This window comes from Pipistrellus hanaki (genome assembly GCF_964339955.1).
Source record: "Pipistrellus hanaki genome assembly, chromosome: 10".
Taxonomy (NCBI): domain Eukaryota; kingdom Metazoa; phylum Chordata; class Mammalia; order Chiroptera; family Vespertilionidae; genus Pipistrellus; species Pipistrellus hanaki.
Genome location: NC_140512.1, coordinates 6,314,678 through 6,331,937, shown reverse-complemented (window position 1 = coordinate 6,331,937; position 17,260 = coordinate 6,314,678). Strand labels below are relative to the sequence as shown.

At 43.0% G+C, this 17,260-nt stretch overlaps 1 protein-coding gene across 2 annotated transcripts in view; it reads left to right on the top strand.

Moving 5' to 3' along the window:
* SKAP2 (src kinase associated phosphoprotein 2) overlaps window positions 1-17,260 on the top strand; it is a 138,227-nt gene that overhangs the window by 108,800 nt on the left and 12,167 nt on the right. For both annotated transcript variants that reach the window (XR_014796057.1, XM_084896182.1), the window contains exons 10-11: window positions 7,419-7,496; window positions 13,312-13,424. Coding sequence is in view for 1 of the 2 variants with exons in the window: in XM_084896182.1 (XP_084752308.1) it covers window positions 7,419-7,496; window positions 13,312-13,424 (191 nt within the window). In the remaining variant the exon portion in view is untranslated. The remainder of the gene's footprint in view (window positions 1-7,418; window positions 7,497-13,311; window positions 13,425-17,260) is intronic.

The following is a 17,260-nucleotide window of genomic DNA, read 5'->3' as shown; positions in this document are numbered from 1 at the left end:
CCTCTAATTAGTTTTCTTTCAATGTGCACTGGGCCTCTCGTGTTTAAGATATTTAACTACTGTACCCTAGGATGTAATAACATCATTTTTTTTACAGATTAAATTTTAAAACAAAACAAACTCTAAGTTGAGATGAAATATTTACTTCTGAAAAGGGATTCAAAACAGTTTATAAAAGAATATATATACATTCGGGATATTCTTATTTAAGTTGAGAATAAAGAAAACCCAGAAACTGAATGAAGGTTCTGGAAAGATGTTCATCATGGTCATGGATAGATGGGCCTTGGATGATTTTTAAACATTTTTATTTTTGCTCATCTCTATTTCCTGTCCTTCAGCAATGAACAGATATGATTCTTCATAACAAGAATAGTATAAAAAGGTTAATTTAATTTTTTTTAAAAAAGAACTTAAAGATAGCAAACTATAATCGTACCAGAAATCCTGTGCCAGGTAGCAGTTACTCTGAGGAGTAATTTAATTTGAACTTTCGTGGGTTAAAGAATTTTAATGTTGCAGAATTCATTATAAGTTTTCATTAAAAACCTAAGAATTTGAGCTTTAAAAAATAGCCAGGGCATTTTGTGCTGTAGCAGATAGTGAACTTCATACACTGGGACAAGAAGGCGCCATGCGCCCTAACCGCCCCTTGTCCAGGATCAGCAGAAGGAGGCTCATTTCTGACTCACAGTTACTTCTGACAGAGGCTGGCCTATTAAAATCTTTAACCCGTCCGCTTTCTCTGCCTGTCGTATTGCCTGTAGGAGGTCAGGTCCATGTAAGACAGCTGCTCAGTAGGCAGGTCCCTCAGGAGCAGCAGTGGGCTTGTTCAGAAACGTGTGCCGCAGGTGTTGCATGGAAGGCAGTTCAGGGAGAGGAGAGCCAGGTGCAAGTTGCATGACCTTGATCCAGTCACTCAACTCCCCCAGTCCGTTTCCCCTTTAAGGAAGGAGGGAAGGGGATTATATCTAAGATTTTTCCCAAGTCCTTCCCCTGAGCCAGTCAAATGAGGTCCTCCCTTGAATTGGATGTTTTTCCTGATGCTAATAAGTTTAAAATCTGTAAAAAAAATTATTTTTGTACTTTCAGTCATGTACAAAGTATTAATTTTAACACAGTACAGAAATTTACTATAATCTAATGGCATTCTTTCTTGCTTTCGAAATGCAATGTTAAACCCTACAAGAATAAATGTCAAAGTTGAAAATTAGACTGTATGATTGCACAATGATTGCTTATTTTGTTGCTTTTTATATCGCATTAACTTTTTTGGTTGCTAAATTAATATATGGTTGCAAAACACCTTGCTCCTAAGATTATTAACTTGATATTGCATGCTAATTGTGCACTTTTTTCTCCTGAGAAATCTGATTGTCTCATTGTCCTCCCCAAATCCTTTTGCAAAGGGTTTGCCGTGGGATCCACATTCTCTCTACAAAGATGACACTGAGTACTAGAGACAGTGTCAATGTCACATGAGTAACTAGAACTTGAACAACAGGCCTGCTTGCCTAGTTTCCAGAAACGTAACCATGAAGTTTTAATAGTCCTAAAAGGCACATGTCTTTGTCTTTATAAAAGCATATTTATTATTGCTGTAAGTTATGTCCATCTATTACATAGATGGAGATGCTTTAGAAATGTCCTATTTGGAATTACCAGTAGTGCATGGTATATAGGCTCTTAAGGAACTTACCTTTCCTCATTGTCAGAATTTGAATTCCCTTGTCCATACCCCCTTACCTCCTCTTGCACTTTGCAAACCCTTCCTGCAGCTTCACAGCTTGCCCAGATCTAAAGTGAGGAGAGGGGAGAAACCATTTGTGTAAGTCCCCCCTCTTTCCCATGGTGTCCGTAGGACTAGCCAGCGGTGTCTTTGGTTCCCCATCCGTCTGCGCCATCTTCTCCCACTCAGGGACAGCGCACTCACAAGGCCCCATCCATACCCGAGCCCCCGATGGGATGTGCAGAGTAGCCTGTGACTCTGCGCCGTAGGCCAACTTCTTTCAGATCTTTGCTTGTAGAAAGCCTACACTTAACCACGTTTTCCTTCTTGAAATTAAGTGGGAAAGAAAAGCTGGCTGGCCTAGATGTAAATCCGTTTTCCATTACAAGCTTACATTGGAGGCGTTTCCAAAACCTCAGACACTGTGTGCTGGCTTCTGGGGCGTTGGAGCCGGTGGAGCGTTAGACGTGCGGAGGGAGAGCCAGGAGGACAGAGAGGAGGAGGTGCAGGTTTGGGGCATCCCAACTTGAAATTCTGTTTCTAACTCATCCCTAAAAGGATCACTTGCCCCAAGATATACTTCCGGCACAGTGCTTCTGTGAAAATGTTTTCCAAGTTCATAGACAGCCAGTATTTAAATGAAACTTTAGAAACCAACCCATCTATAAACTGAAGATGTTAATGGAAATCAAGGAAGTGGCACTGTGATCAAGAGCGGGGGGCTTTCGAGGGACGAGACCCAGTTCAAGTCCCAGCTGTTGTTCTAACGAGACATGGAGAATCTGGACAAGTTAGACAAGCTCTGTAAATTTCATTTCTGCATCCTTAAAATGATGGTCAAGGCACCTGTTATTACCCTATAAGTCATAAATATTAACTTCTCGAGACAAATACATGGTCACATAATCAAATGAAGCTGGGCAGGTTGAGATCCAAACCCAAATTTTATTTCAGAGCATAACTTTTGATTCTGTGTTTTGTGTGTCTTAAAATACATTGTAATTCTGTAGAGCTCTTTTCTAAAGGCATTAGTGTGAAAGGTGATCATTATGTGAGTCAAAGGTTTTCTTATGTTGCCGTCCTCTTCTTCCTGGAAGATATGATGAAACAAAGACAGACTCATAGATACAGAGAACAGACTGACAGCTGTCAGAGGGGAGGGGAGTTGGGAGACTGGGTGAAAAAGGTGAAGGGATTAATCAAAACAAAACAACAACAACAAAACACCTCATAGACAGACTATGGTATGGTGATTACCGGAGAGAAAAGGGGTTGGGGGAGGGATATGAGGGTAAAGGGGGGATGGATGGTGATGGAAGGAGACTTGACTTGGGGTGGTGAACACACAATACAATGTACAGGTGATGTGTTATAGATGTGTACACCGGCCAATGTCAGCCCAATAAATTCAATAAAAGTTTTTTTAAAAAGTCAATCCCCAGCCCCGATGTGAACATCACACACCCTAGCTTTCCCTAAAGAATTGTCCTCTACCTTTTTCTATCAGTGACATGGGTCATTCGTTTTGTGTTGTTGTTTATCCTTACAAAAAGAATATTAGTAAACCAGAAAGAGCCATTTTGTAAAACTTGCATAGCTAGACAGATTTGGATCCTTATTAGGGTAATAATCCATCTCTTATGGAACGGGATCGATTTGTAAATTAAATTGATTCATGTGGCAGGAGAAGAAAAGGTCTTGACTTTTCCCACAGTAGTAAGCATTTTCTCAAATGGTCATCGTCCTAAAAAGATTTGGGAAAACTCATTTCCCTGCTATTCTTCCTCTCTTTACTGCACTCAGAACGAAGGCTCATGTGTATTAAAAGGAGGAGAGAGAGTGGAGCTCAAGCTTTGGATCCTGTTGGGTCTGCTTGCCCCTGGAGGTTCCATATTTTTGACAGGGTTTAATGTTAAAGCCTTTCAGTGACGACAGAACATTTCTGATCCTCATTGATGAGTTTAGTAAACGCAGAACCATATTTGAATTATATTCTGCAATTTCACTTTATTATTTTCATCTTCTCTGATAAAATCTCCTGCTGATCCCTCTAACAATGTGTGATTGGAATAATAACTTCACATGTTGAAGAGTTTGTGCTGCAGCTGAGAGGCATGTAAATACAAGCTGCTTATTTGCAAGAAGCTTCCAGCTTTGCAATATGATTGCTATGGAAACCACATAATGAAAACCTTATAACCATCTGTGTGGTTTGATGGATTTTACTGCATAGCTGAGCTGTTTTTGTTTACTGTTATTAAAGTGTTGAATGGAATATATTAACTCACAAACGTTGACTATTTGAGGTATTAATTAGTATTGTATAATGACATCTTGCCTCAACACCAAAATAAAACATGTTTAATAATAAATCTAAATAAAGCATGTGCTCCTATTTCTAATATATTGTGAAGGTGATTGTTATCTAGAATTTTAGTCACTTGTCCTTATATATGTATTTTTGAGGGGTGTGGAGAGGCTTGTTTGTTAATAAATAAAATATATAGTAGAAATTATTTTCATGATTTTTGAATCCATCTGCTCACTCAGTATTTATTGAGCATCTCCCTTGTACCATATTCTATTCAAGATTCAATCTGAGTTTTTTATCCGTAAGATTAACACCTTCCCCCCCACACACACACACCAGATTTTATTTTGTTGTTGCTTGTATGGAAGCTGTTTTATTGTTAGATCAAGACGAAACAAGTTGTTTAAACGTTGTTAAGAAAAAAATTACTGTATGAAACACAGACGCTTTGACCTAAAAATATCAGTCCTAGGTTGGAAATGAAGTGTTTTTAATGAGCATCTGATCCTCTAAAATACTGCTTATTAAGCATCTCACATGGATTTCGATTTACATACGTATAGTAAATGTTGGTATTTAAGTAAATATTTTTAATATCATTCTGGTAATTTAAAAATACACTGTGCATATGATAGGCGCTTAAATTTTACTAAGATAAGAATACAATTCATAGTAATACATTCTAACTTGTTAACCTTGCCAACAGCCAAGCTTTTATTTATGTATTATAATTACTTTCTGTGATATTTCAGCACTGACTTCGGGTGGTGAGTCTGAATCCCATGGCTTCTCCTTAGGAGCCAAGGATGCTGCTTCCTATATCGAGGGGGTTATGGCTTTTGATGGAGGACATGTGCCCTGAACTGTTTTTGAATTTACTTCTTATTGCGTTTGTGACCGAATTGGAAGAGAGGAATGCTGGGGGGAAGAGCAAGTGTGAAAAGTAAGGGAAGTTTGCTCTTCCTTCAGAAACATTCACTGCCTGTGAAATGAGAGGTTAGACCGAATGACTGTAAATGTCCCTAATGTCCTTCAAATTTGGTGAAAACCTTCCCAACATCCTAAGGGGTAGTGTGGTAGCTGGTCCTCGAGGTTTGGCACCAAGTCAGAACTGTCCTTGGAGAGAAAAGAGACCAGGATTTAGTATCAAGACTTTTTATTAGGTCTTTTAGGTATTAATTACTACTTGACTGAGCAACATTAAATTGCCAATGTTAGGTTCAACTGACTATGTATAAGGTACCAAATATTTTCAGCTGTTCCTGATGTTGGAGCTTTTATTATTTCGTTTGAACCAAGTTACAAAAATTCAAAACAGTTGGGGTTGTCTTATAAGCACAGCAATCCCCAAGCTTGACTTAAATGCTGATTGTTATTAATCACCACTTTAAAATTTGCACAAAAAAATAAAATAAAATAAAATAAAATTTGCATGAGTCTTCTAGACTCACACGTGCCGCCCTGACCCACCTCTCCAGTTGCCCCTGGCCATTTCCTCTGGTCGCCCACCGACTTCTTCAATCTCTCATGTCAGAAGCACAGCTCCTTGCGTTTCCTCAGCAAAATAGCTTAGCTCGGCTGTTCTCTTTTTAGCAATGATGTTCCATTTTTCAGTTCACTCAGCTCAAAACCTCAGCCATCCTCCGTTGCTCTCTTCCCCCCCTAGCTCTGCACCTTCAGCCAGGCTCAAAGTTTATCAATCCCAGTTCCTTTACCCCTCAAGCCATCTCCTCTCCATTTCCTCTGCCCTTCAGTTCAGCATTTCCTTCCCCTTCGCCAGACTCTGAGGTCTCTCCCCCATCCCCCTCCTCCAGAACCTAACACAGTGGGATCAGATGGCCATTCCTCAGGCATAACTTCAGCCCTGTCCTTTCTTTGCTCAAAAATCTTCTGGGGCTCATATCGCCCACCGAGTACAAGTTGAAAGTCCACAGCAGAATGTTCATGGCCCTTCAACCATTGGCCCAAACTCCCCGCAGTCTCCCATCCGACCCTCTTCCTCTGAGTGCCATCCCACCCTCCCCTCTGAGTGCAGCGTTCTTTGGCCAAAATGAATATGATGGCGTCTTGTTCTTTTGTTTATGCCCCTCTGTCTGGAAATTCTTTTCTTCCTGACTCTCCTTCAGTTCCTCTCCCTCTCTCAGAGCCTTCGTGGTATTCCCCTGTTGGGTGCTTTCTTCTCTGCCTCCTTCATGCCTGGGCCTCACAGGTCCAGTTTATGCCCCATCCCATCCCTTTAGATGCTGTCTTCTGACCCTTGAGGTTGCCAGCTTCCTCGAGGCAGATGCTCCCTATGTCCTTGCCTACCTGGCAGAGTCTGTCTCTTGCATGCAGTGAATACTCAATGAAGAGTTATTGGTTTAATTATTTAATAGTCATAATAGTTATATTTCTATATTTTGCATATTTTTCTTTAAAGTTTTGGACTTTTTTTCTGTGAAATTATGATTCCTTTTGAACCCACTTTTTTTTTTTTGCATGCTATTTCATTCATATGCCTGCCTTAAATATTTCTAAGTTGTATATAAATCCTTAGGTGAGGAAAATGGTAATGTAAAGGCATCAAATAGTCTATTGACTCTGTTAAAAAAACTGTTCTCGTTTCATCTGACCATATTTCTTCCTGGAACTGGAGAGGGAACGTGGTGGGAGGGTGTGCAAACAGGTAAGGCACTTGATATGTGCCGGATAAGGGACAGAGACCTTAGGATCACAACCCTGAGTTTGAATAACAAAAGGTAGAAATGGCTTTATCTTTTCCAGTCTCAACTTAGTCACCTGAAAAATGAGGACTGAAGAAGTATTTATCTACGACATCTTTACCTGTGCTGTAGAGTATGACACAGAGAAGGTTCTCGGTATAATGGGGGGTCTCTGTAGGGTAAGGATCCTTCTAGTGCTCTTCTCTGAAGATCAAGTGAGAAAACCTATGAAGTCTCTGATACTCAACAAATGACTTTTATATCACACACTTCTCTCTGCTGCGTAGATGTTCTAGAGACCATGGTTTTATCTGTAGCTCTCCTGCCGCCGCTTTATGTGGTCTTTGTAATGCTAGGTATCATTTTGCTGGATGTCAGGGCTTTTCTGGGTCTGAGGTCATCCTAGATGAGTCTCTGTAAGTATTTAAATCAACAAAGCACTGGTACATCTCTCCTATTAAGCCAACTGGTAAGGTTGCTAATGTTTGGAAGTAGCTGGAGGTCTATTTATTCAACTTCAGGTTATCGAAAAGGGCATGTGAGTGTGGAGTGGTTTCCTTCTCCGAAAGGAATCTTTCTGTTATAAACGTTTAATTTTGCTCTTCAGGGGGGGTGAGTCCTGTACTGTAATCCCGGGGAAACCCTGCAGTGAGCCGTTTATGTTGTCTATTCACAGATGAGGAGGAGGACGCCGCTCCGGGGAGAGTGGAGGAGCAGAGGAAGACGAGCCAGGACAGTGGCCATCACAGCACAGGTACTGGCCCGGAGCCTCTGGGGACGCTTGTGTGGGTCGGGCTCGCTTCCTCGCCGCTCCGAGGGCGTTCACGCAGCTCCCCAAAGGGGGCTCCTTCATTCTGGATGTCTCACGGCTGAGAAGCTGCTTAGCCCCATTTAGGATGCGTGGAAACCACTTGAGAAGGATTTATAAAGTAAGCCAATTTATACAAGGTATTCCTTCCTGAATTACTTTGTAATGACTCAATTAGCTTTCATTTCTGCACAAAGGAGATTTGGTTGCATAAATTAGCTTATCATCATTGAGGAAGTGTCACTACTAAAGGACAGCTTATAGATACAACATGCAGTCGCTGTCAAACCCATAAGAATGTAATATAGACATCTGTGTATACTTTGTGCCTGAGCAGAACAGACTTCTGCCATTCAGAGACTAACGGGGGACAACAAGTTGCCCAGGGGACTGGCAATGTAGACATCTCTGAAAAGGTCAACTTGACACAGGCTCTGACAATCGACCCGCCGCTCTGTCTTCTTTGATAAAAATCAGATAAACTTAAGACTGCTAATTGATCTGCAGCCTGTTTAAATGTTGGCCATGCGTATCTTCATTGCATATGATTAACACGGAAAGCGAACCGATGGGCTAGGAAATGCCAGGGTCCAGTGACAGCGGCTTCAAAGCCGAAAAAGGACACGGGTGGCCGACACGTCTGGGAAGGAGGGTCCCCTTATCCGAGTCCTGCTTGCCACGCCGCCCCAAGCACTGATTATGCCCGAGGCTGGAGAAAGAGCCACACGTGCAGTGCAGAGAACCACATGACACGGGCAGCTGCTCTCTGCTGTTTGTTATTTCCAAACAGCGGGAGATAAACCCTATCTGTGGCGCAGGCACGGGGTGAGTTTTGATAAGCCAGCAATTATTTTACAGGACAGACGAGAAGGACGGCGTCTTATCAGGACTCCAGCCTCCCCACGGCCACACGTCAGTGGGGCAAGGCCTGCCCCATCGCCCCACGTCCGGAGGGAGCGGGAGGTGGGGTCACCTTCCCCTCTGGTCGTCCATCCATCACTCTCTCCGGCTGTCAGAGGCCGGGCGGACAGCAGTGTGTGTTCAGGAAGTCGCTTTCCAGAGTCCTTCCGACGGCGACATGTGGAAAGGAAACGGGCCGGGTTTCCGGCCGGGCAGGAAGGCTGGAGCAGGTTGCTGCGGGAGGCTGGGGTTTGCTTTTGTCAGAAAGGAAGTGAGGCCGGAGTCAGGAGCTGTGAGCACTCAGGCCCGGGAGGCGCAGCCGTAAACCCGGGCGGGGAAGCCTGCAGGCCGCGCTCAGCAGTCATTCAGAGGAGAAGTTTTATTACGTGTCACAGCCTCCGCCGAAAGAAAGCACGTCCCTGCCTTTCCAAACACATACAGCTCTTCTTCCCACACATAGACGGATCTTGGCTGAAAGCACCTGTATTTTGCAAAACCCTTTGATAGTAACTGTCTCCCAAATGTTTGCCTCTGAGTAGAGGGGGGAAAATCCGGCTTTCCTCGGAGGAATGCCTTCAGTGGGCCCAGTTCCTGGTCCAATAGCCATAAATTAGCACGGCAATAATTCTCATCTCCGGTGACATGAAATTCTTTTCAAGCAATAGTCCCCCTGCTCTCACATCGCGGCGACCTCTGCTCCCCGAGGCCGGGGCCGAGGTAACCCTAGAAGTTTGTTTGCGCGCAGGGCGGCCGCTGACAGGGGTATTGCTATCTGGCTGCGCATCGCACCCCGTGAACTTCTAACCTTCCTCAAGAATGTTCTATCGTTTTCACACGGGCTGATTTTGCTAAAAAAAGAAAAAGAATCAGACTAGTGTAAAATACGTAAGCGAAACAAAATGAATCATGGATTCCTTACGAGTTCTTTCACGTTCATGCTTCTAGATCTTGCTTACATTATTACACATAGCCTGAAGATTCCACTTTTTGAACACTATGCTTACCTTTCTGAAGTTGTTTTTAAAGTATGACACTATTCAGGGAGAGATTCTCCATTATTTTATTGTATATTTCCTCCATTGTCATCCTTTTTAAAACCTTTTCATCTTTTGCAAAACCATCTCCAGCGTTTAGTTTATAGTTTCATAATAATTTTGCTCTTAACCTGTTAACCGAGCGGGACCTATAAATACGTCAAACGTAAACAATATTGGGAATGGGTAGGACGTATGAATACGTCCTTGAAATATATGTTGCGCCCTGAGAGGGATGGTATATATTTTTTATAATCTTTATAATTGTTTGTAAAATTTATAATTTTTTAATTCGATGTTTCCATTTTTTTTGTTGGTATTCTTTTCTATTTGTTTATAATTTTGCATTTTCCTTTGTGCTTTATATATAAATAAACGAAAAAATATATATTTCATTTATTTTAATTAAGTATAAATAAAAAAAATAATAATATAAAATTACGTCCGCTGGGCGTGACGTACTGACACGTCCTAGTGAATGAGTATGCGCCCGTTGTACGTTGCGTAATTAAAAAGGGAACTCCCCGGTTAACAGGTTAATGCCCAATGGCCTGTTTTTGTATTTTTTTAAAAAAAGCAGGAGCAAGTATATTGTTTAAATCTGTCACAGGCTGGCTAATTTAGATATTTTTCCCCTTCTTTTTTAACCATTCATGCCTCTCAGGACAAGAAGCATAAATAATGAGATGATTTTTTTTGGTAATTTTGAAAACAGAGATCATGATGTGGCTAGAACAGAAAAACCAATCGGTGTGGTAAAGACAGCTAACCGGATTGTGTTCAGCATGCACGCCTAGCTGTGGTCTACGACACGATGGTCCCCCCACGCTCTGCTGTGTTTTAAAAAGCACACTTCCCCTGGGTGCGTTTTGGGTGTGGAGCTGGGCAGGGTTACTTCGTGAGCCCAGGTGCTTCTGGGACCACGTCTGGGCACAGTTTCCTGGTGTCTGTCCAGCCACAATTACAAATTTTAAAAAGTAAGCCAGAGCAGCAGGGAACAAGACCCCTCATTTTCTGTCTGGGGTGGACCCCCAGGACCTGAGCAGTCCTCCCGAGGAGACAAAGGGCCGCAGCACCCGCGGCCCGGCCTCTCCAGCGGCGATGGAGAGAGCGGTACCGTGCAGGCCCGGGCAGCACGTGGCGCCAGCAGCTTATGACCCTCCGCAGAGCTCACACAGGGGACCCAGAAAGGAGGTGGGTCTTTGGGTAACGTCATCACCAAGGTTACAGAGAGCGCAGAGGGAACGCGCCTTCCGGCCCGCCAGCCCCAGCCCTGCGCCCCGGCCTGAGAGTTAATGAAACGCCCCTGATGCACATCTAGTGCGCGCGGCGGGGGTCCGGGGGCCCGCCTGTGCTCCCGCAACTCCCATTAGTGATAATGGAGCCTCACCGAGCGCGGCGAGGGGGAGAGAGACCCCGAAGTGATACGGATTATTATGCATTAGAAATGATCATATACTTTTCCTTTGCTTCCTTCCTTCCCCCCACCTCTGGGACATCTTTTGCATGAGAGACTGTTGGGAGAGAGTCTGAAAGGGGAAGAGCAGGCAGCGGGCTAGACAGCCGGGAGAGCTGCTGGGATGCCCTGGCCACGCCACCGCTTCTGGTCTAGTTTCTAGCCCAAGTTCGAGTTTTTTTGTATCAGGACTAAGGCTGAGCGGCATGGGGAACACACAGGAGCCTCAACTATTTAGATCCTTTAACCTCCTGGCCAGTGACGGTGGGGGAGGGCCCTGCATGCGAAATGATGTCATCCTCTCTCTGCTCTAATTCCTGGACTTTTAAACTGACACTGACGGACTGCACGGGGCGCAACATTTGACCCATTTAGCAATTGATTTAATCTGACTAGGATGTTTCAGCTTCTAAATCTCTATTTGTCTAAATAAGTGGTTTTTAAAGGAAATCAGTCACTTTATTATTAAGTAATTTTTTTCTAAAAAAAAAAAAATTGACAATGTTTGGCGTGATCTGTCCAGCCAGAGTGCCCTCTAGTGTCCATTTATGGGATTTACTTCAGATAGGCTTGCGGGGGGGGGGGGGTGGGGGGGGCTGGGGGGGGGTGGGGGGGGTGGGGGGGGTGGGGGGGGGTGGGGGGGGTGGGGGGGGATATGTAATGAAGGAGGCCATAGCATTGTTAGTTCTTGGTTGGATTCCGGGCTTGTGCACATCCCTGTGGTATCCGTGATGGGTGCTCAAATGCTAGAGCGGAGAGGTCAACAAGGTTCGTCTCTCTCTGCCTTCCTCCCACCCTCCCTCCTTCCCTCGCCGCCTCCCCCTCCTATTTCCCTCCTCCCCTCCCTCTCTTTGTTTTAATTCTTAGAAAACAAGAGAGAGAGAAAAAAAAAAACTAATAGGATTTTACTAGGTTGTGTATTCTAGTCCTTGTTTATTTAAAAGCATAATTGAAAAGTAGCATCTTACTTCCTAATATTCAGATTCCCTACTGTTCAGATTTTCTCCTTGGCTTTAAAAACTGTTTCCACTATTGAAGAGAATTTTAAAAATTCCAAATGCACACGGCACTTTGTACATGTCACAAACCATGTGTCACGAGACGAGCGCCCTAATGACATGCTGATGTGACGGGCTGCGTTGGAATTGCCAGCCAGCCTGCTGTGTGAGAGCCAGCTCACAAAACTAGGATGACAACCCCGCTCCAGCGTGTGTCTCCACAGCCATCCCCTCCGAATTCAGAGATGACACTCCATGATGGAAGTTGTCAGCCCATGGATGTTCTGCCTGGTTAGCGACTACACGGACTTCTTAGTGCTACCACTTGCGTTCTCTCTGCTTGCATTCTTTTTGCGTTAACTCATCAAACCTCAATTATCGTGAAATTAAAAACAGGAAGCCGTTCTCTGGGTAACAAAAGCAGCCAGTGTACTTAACTCTGTGCTGTGTCTGAGGAGAGCCGCAGTGTGCAAGTGACAAAGCATTTATTACCCGGTTTATTGTGGTATTACAGAGCGGAGAGCGCTAAATAATCAATCAGTTAATGGTCTGTATGGCAGCTTGAGCACATCACATCCATTGTGCTTATGCCGTTAGAAGGATGAGCTGATAACTCCCGTGTATGTTGCATGTTTATTCAGAGCCTCATGTCCTAAACTCGGGCTGACAGGAATCTTGAGAAACGCAGCTTCAGCCCTGACAATTTCTTAAGTTGCTAAAATATTTGTAAAATAACTCTGGGAAGCTTTGGGTCCAAAAGTCCCCATAGATAAGAGCTGGAATTACCCTTTGTATTATTTCCACTTTCTCCTTTTTTTTTCCCCCCCTGAAACTAGCTTTCGGTTTTAGAATTTTTAGAGAAGTGTTCCCTAGTTTGGGTTAGATTTGCGCCTTAGCTCCTTTGTTATCGTCCTTGGAATGGAGTGTCTGGGTTCTGTAAGGGCGGTTACTTCGCACACAGTGTGGTCACCTCGCACACAGTGTGTTTCTCACGCCTCGTGGCCGTTGCTCACTATGCAGTGTGGGCCTCATCCTCAAAGCGTGCTGCCAGGGGCTGAGGTGCGTCTGTAAAACGAGTGGGAAGTAACTTTCACGTGCTGGTTTGATGAGAAAACGGTGCAATTACAGGTTTTAGGTGAACAACAAAAGGAGAGAAAGAGAAAAAAACACACATTTCTTTAGGTGATAGTAGAAGTGGGATTCTTGTACGGAGCTAATAAACATTTCCTGGAATCAGGAGTGAGTTTTTAGAACATTTTGGTGGTTTGGGGTGGGATTGAAATCCCATCCACCTTCCTTTCTCTTGGTTCATTTTGAAGTGAGGGCCCACTGCCGGAGACCTCTAACTCACGCCTTCTCTCTCTTCTTCCTAGGAGATAAAAGCACCGACTACGCTAATTTTTACCAGGGTCTGTGGGACTGCACGGGTGCCGTTTCTGACGAGTTGTCATTTAAACGCGGGGATGTGATTTACATTCTGAGCAAGGTAAGAAGACACCCGAAAATGACAGCTGCAAAGGGTGAATACACTGCTAGGCTGTTATGCATTTGGATGGTAACCCTGGGGAAAATGCCAATCGGAATTCTTCTAGGTCCTTGTGAACAATCGGGAGTTCACAATAATTAATTATTTTGTCAAGTGAAATATAATCAAAATTTAAACACAATCAGATAACAGGATTCAACTTAGCAGTGTGTTTATCTATCACTTGAGCCTTTGGCTCCCATCCACACCGCCTTCTCCAGAAACAATATACTTATGTGCAAGTTAACATTGTAAGGTATTAGGTTATTTATTATGTTTTTCTTTCCTCTTCCTTTTTATTCTTCTGTGTGCTTATTCTGATTTTGCCTGCCATTCACTACTGGAAACACCGTGTTTATAGAATAAGCTTTTCATCTTTATGTAAATACGTGGGGTGTTCCGACAATTTAAGAGCAATGCCTTTCTATTCAGACAAGTTCAGGCAATTTTTTTCAAGTGCCTACTTTCGTTTTGAATAGTTCTTTATTGATTTCAGAGAGGAAGGGAGAGGGAGAGAGAGATAGAAATATCAATGATGAGAGAGAATCATTGATTGGCTGCCTCCTGCACATCCCCTACTGGGGATTGAGCCCGCAACCCAGGCATGTACCCTGGACCAGAATCGAACCCAGGACTTTTCAGTCTGCAGGCCGATGATCTCTATCCACTGAGCCAAACCAGCTAGGGCTAGGTAATTTTTTTAAAAAAAGTTTAACATAATTGTATTTGTAAACTGATAGCAAAGTATGTTGCTTAAACTCATCTTTTTAAAAAATATATATATTTTATTGATTTTTTACAGAGAGGAAGAGAAAGGGATAGAAAGCTAGAAACATCGATGAGAGAGATACATTGACCAGCTGCCTCCTGCCCACCCCCTTCGGGGGATGTGCCTGCAACCAATGTACATGCCTTTGACCGGAATAGAACCTGGGACCTTTTAGTCCGAAGGCTGACACTCTATCCACTGAGCCAAACCGGTTTCGGCTGAACTCATCTTTATATATGAAAAGTCATGTCTGTGTCTCTAAGATATTGGATTATTCAAAATTTTTCTGTGATTACGGAAACTATGAAAATGTTGTAGAAATCGTGTCTAGGAATGTGATGTGGTTTCTTGATTAGAGAAGTATCAATATTTTGGGCTGTTCAGAAAGATGCTGTGATTGTTAGAAACACAGGAGAATTCTAACATTTGTTGGCTGGTGTGTAAAATCATAGCAGAGAGTCATAGACGGATTGAGCAAGGGATCTTAGGGATCGTCTATGTGTCCGTGGCTTTTACAGGTGAGGGGTCAAGAGCGTGCCCGAGCCTGTGCTTCACAAGGCATCTTGACTTCCAGATCAGGGCCTTCTGCTGTTTTCATCTTGTGCTTTTCTCTTCCTTCCTTCTTCCATCCCTCTCTCCTTTTCCCTCCTCCCTTCCTCTTTCTCTCCCTTCTTTTCATCCTTGTGTTTAATTTGAAACCATTATAAAGTACCTATAATGGGCCAGGTCTCGTTCTAAGCACCAGGAATGCAAAAGAGATACGATATAACCACTTGTAGATTATTGGGGGAAATATTTGGTAAGTAAATGCATATAGCCAACTGTGATAATTGCTGGTTGAGGTGCCCAAAGCTAAGGTTATCTTTTATTTCTCAGTCCTCTGCTCATTAGTGTGGGATTTTTTAATATATATTTTTGAAAGACACTTTCAGTTCTGGGAGCTCTAAATGGCCATATCATAACTCTCACCTTAGGCCTATTATTAAGAACTTGATTGCCTGAGTTAAAACAACAGGTTTTTGAGTTAATGACTTAATATAGGAACAAGATGATTAGTTTCAGTTCCTTTTAAATATATATATATATTTTTTTATTGATTTCAGAGAGGGAGAGAGAGATAGAAACATCAATGATGAGAGAGAATCATTGATTGGCTACCACCTCATGCACCACACTGGGGATCGAGCCCACAACCTGAGCCTGTGCCCTGACTGGGTATGGAATGAACCATGACTTCCTGGTTCACAGGTCGCCACTCAACCACTGAGCCACACTGGCCAGGCTAGTTTCAGCTCTTGACAAACTTCCTTGGCATCACTCCTCAAATTTACCTAGCTCACAGCTTCTTTCACCAATTTAGCTGTAGTTGTGTATAAAGTTAAGAGATTGACGAGCCTTCACTTGGAATCTCCTATTAGAGGAGCAAATGGCAGATACTCATTATATTCCCACTAGAGGCTCGATGCACGAAATTCGTGCAAGAGTAGGCCTTCCTGCCCCTGGCTGCTGGCACCAGCTTCCCTCTGGCACCTAGGACCCAGGCTTCCCTCACAGCGTTGGCTTCGTCCAGAAGGATGTCCGGTCTAATTAGCATATTACGCTTTTATTATTATAGGCAGTAAAATGTGAAATCATGAAGCCCAGGTGGGCCTGCTCTTAAAGTCTTCTCTCCGAACCAGGCTGTCTTTGTTGCTGAAAGCCTCGGAGTACCAGCCTCCTGGAGGGGCTGTGAGGCGGGCAGCATCCCCATGGGCAGGTCTCAGTCCTCCCATTACCTTCGAAACCATTTCCTGTTAATATGAAATTAAAACGATAATCACATATGTGTGCTGCACTTCCAGGATTCCCGGGAAGGTAATTCCAGCACTCCCAGAACTGTTTTGTGGGGATGCTAATTTTATCTGTGAGGCCTGGTCGTAGAGCCCAGGTTAGTGGCGGTCCAGCTTGGGGGCTAACACACAAAACTACCACTGGCTGAGTGGCTGTCAGATTTGCCCAGCTGTGGCCCTAGTGGAATCAACCAGAGAGGTCTCAGCGGGGGGAGGGGGAGAATAAAGGACACTGACCTCTCCCTCGAAGGAACGGGAACTAACTCTGCGCCATGATGGGTGTCCCCGCAGTCGGTTGTGGAGACTGACTCTTCCACTTGGCTTTGGGCAAGTTCAGATTGGAATCTCTGGAGACTAAATTTCTATTTGGTTTGGCCTTCCAGTTTTTATCAAAACTTGGCAAGCATAGACCATAAATTAATATCATAAGTTCACTTAATATATGAATGATGACAGCAATTTAAATTCTTGGCATTACTGTAAATTCAGGACTCAAGGCCCTTAGTAAAGAGAGTGAAACATGCTCAAAGGGGCTTGTTTCTAGATCAAAGTAGAGCTAATCGTATATATTGATAGACTTTTTAAAAAGTAGAATTAGTATAGAAATCACTAGCATTGTTATAGGCCTAGAAATTTATTTAGTCTTTGTCAGAGTTATATTTAGATGTGGTGATGATGGCATGAAATGTTACAGTTTTTAATTCATTTGTTACACCATCTAGTGGCTCAGAATGAGTGGTGCAGGTAATTGTGGCTAATGTGCACAATCAAAATGATGCCATAAATCCAACTTTAAATCCAGCCATGGGTTATTACTTTCGTATCTCATGTCAATAAAATATTAGCATTAATCATGAATTTTTTTCACCATTCTGAATTAAATGTAAAAATTGTATACATAAGGAAGAATACATTTTAAGGAATCTAACACAATATTTATGGAGACATAGAAAATGTATACTTTATAAAGAACTTAATGCCACAACTTTTCTAATGACACCCTTTAAAAGGGTGTCATTAGAAAAGATTCTAAAGATACATAGCTTGCTTTTAATAATTAACTGATCTATAATTTGCAACATTTAATTATCTGTTTGCCTTGCCTTCTGGGAGGCTGTGAGTTCTGAAAATACTTTTGTAAAAAAGGCAGCAAGAGGTAGTTTAAGAAAAATGTATTCTTTCCATATAAATAAACATCT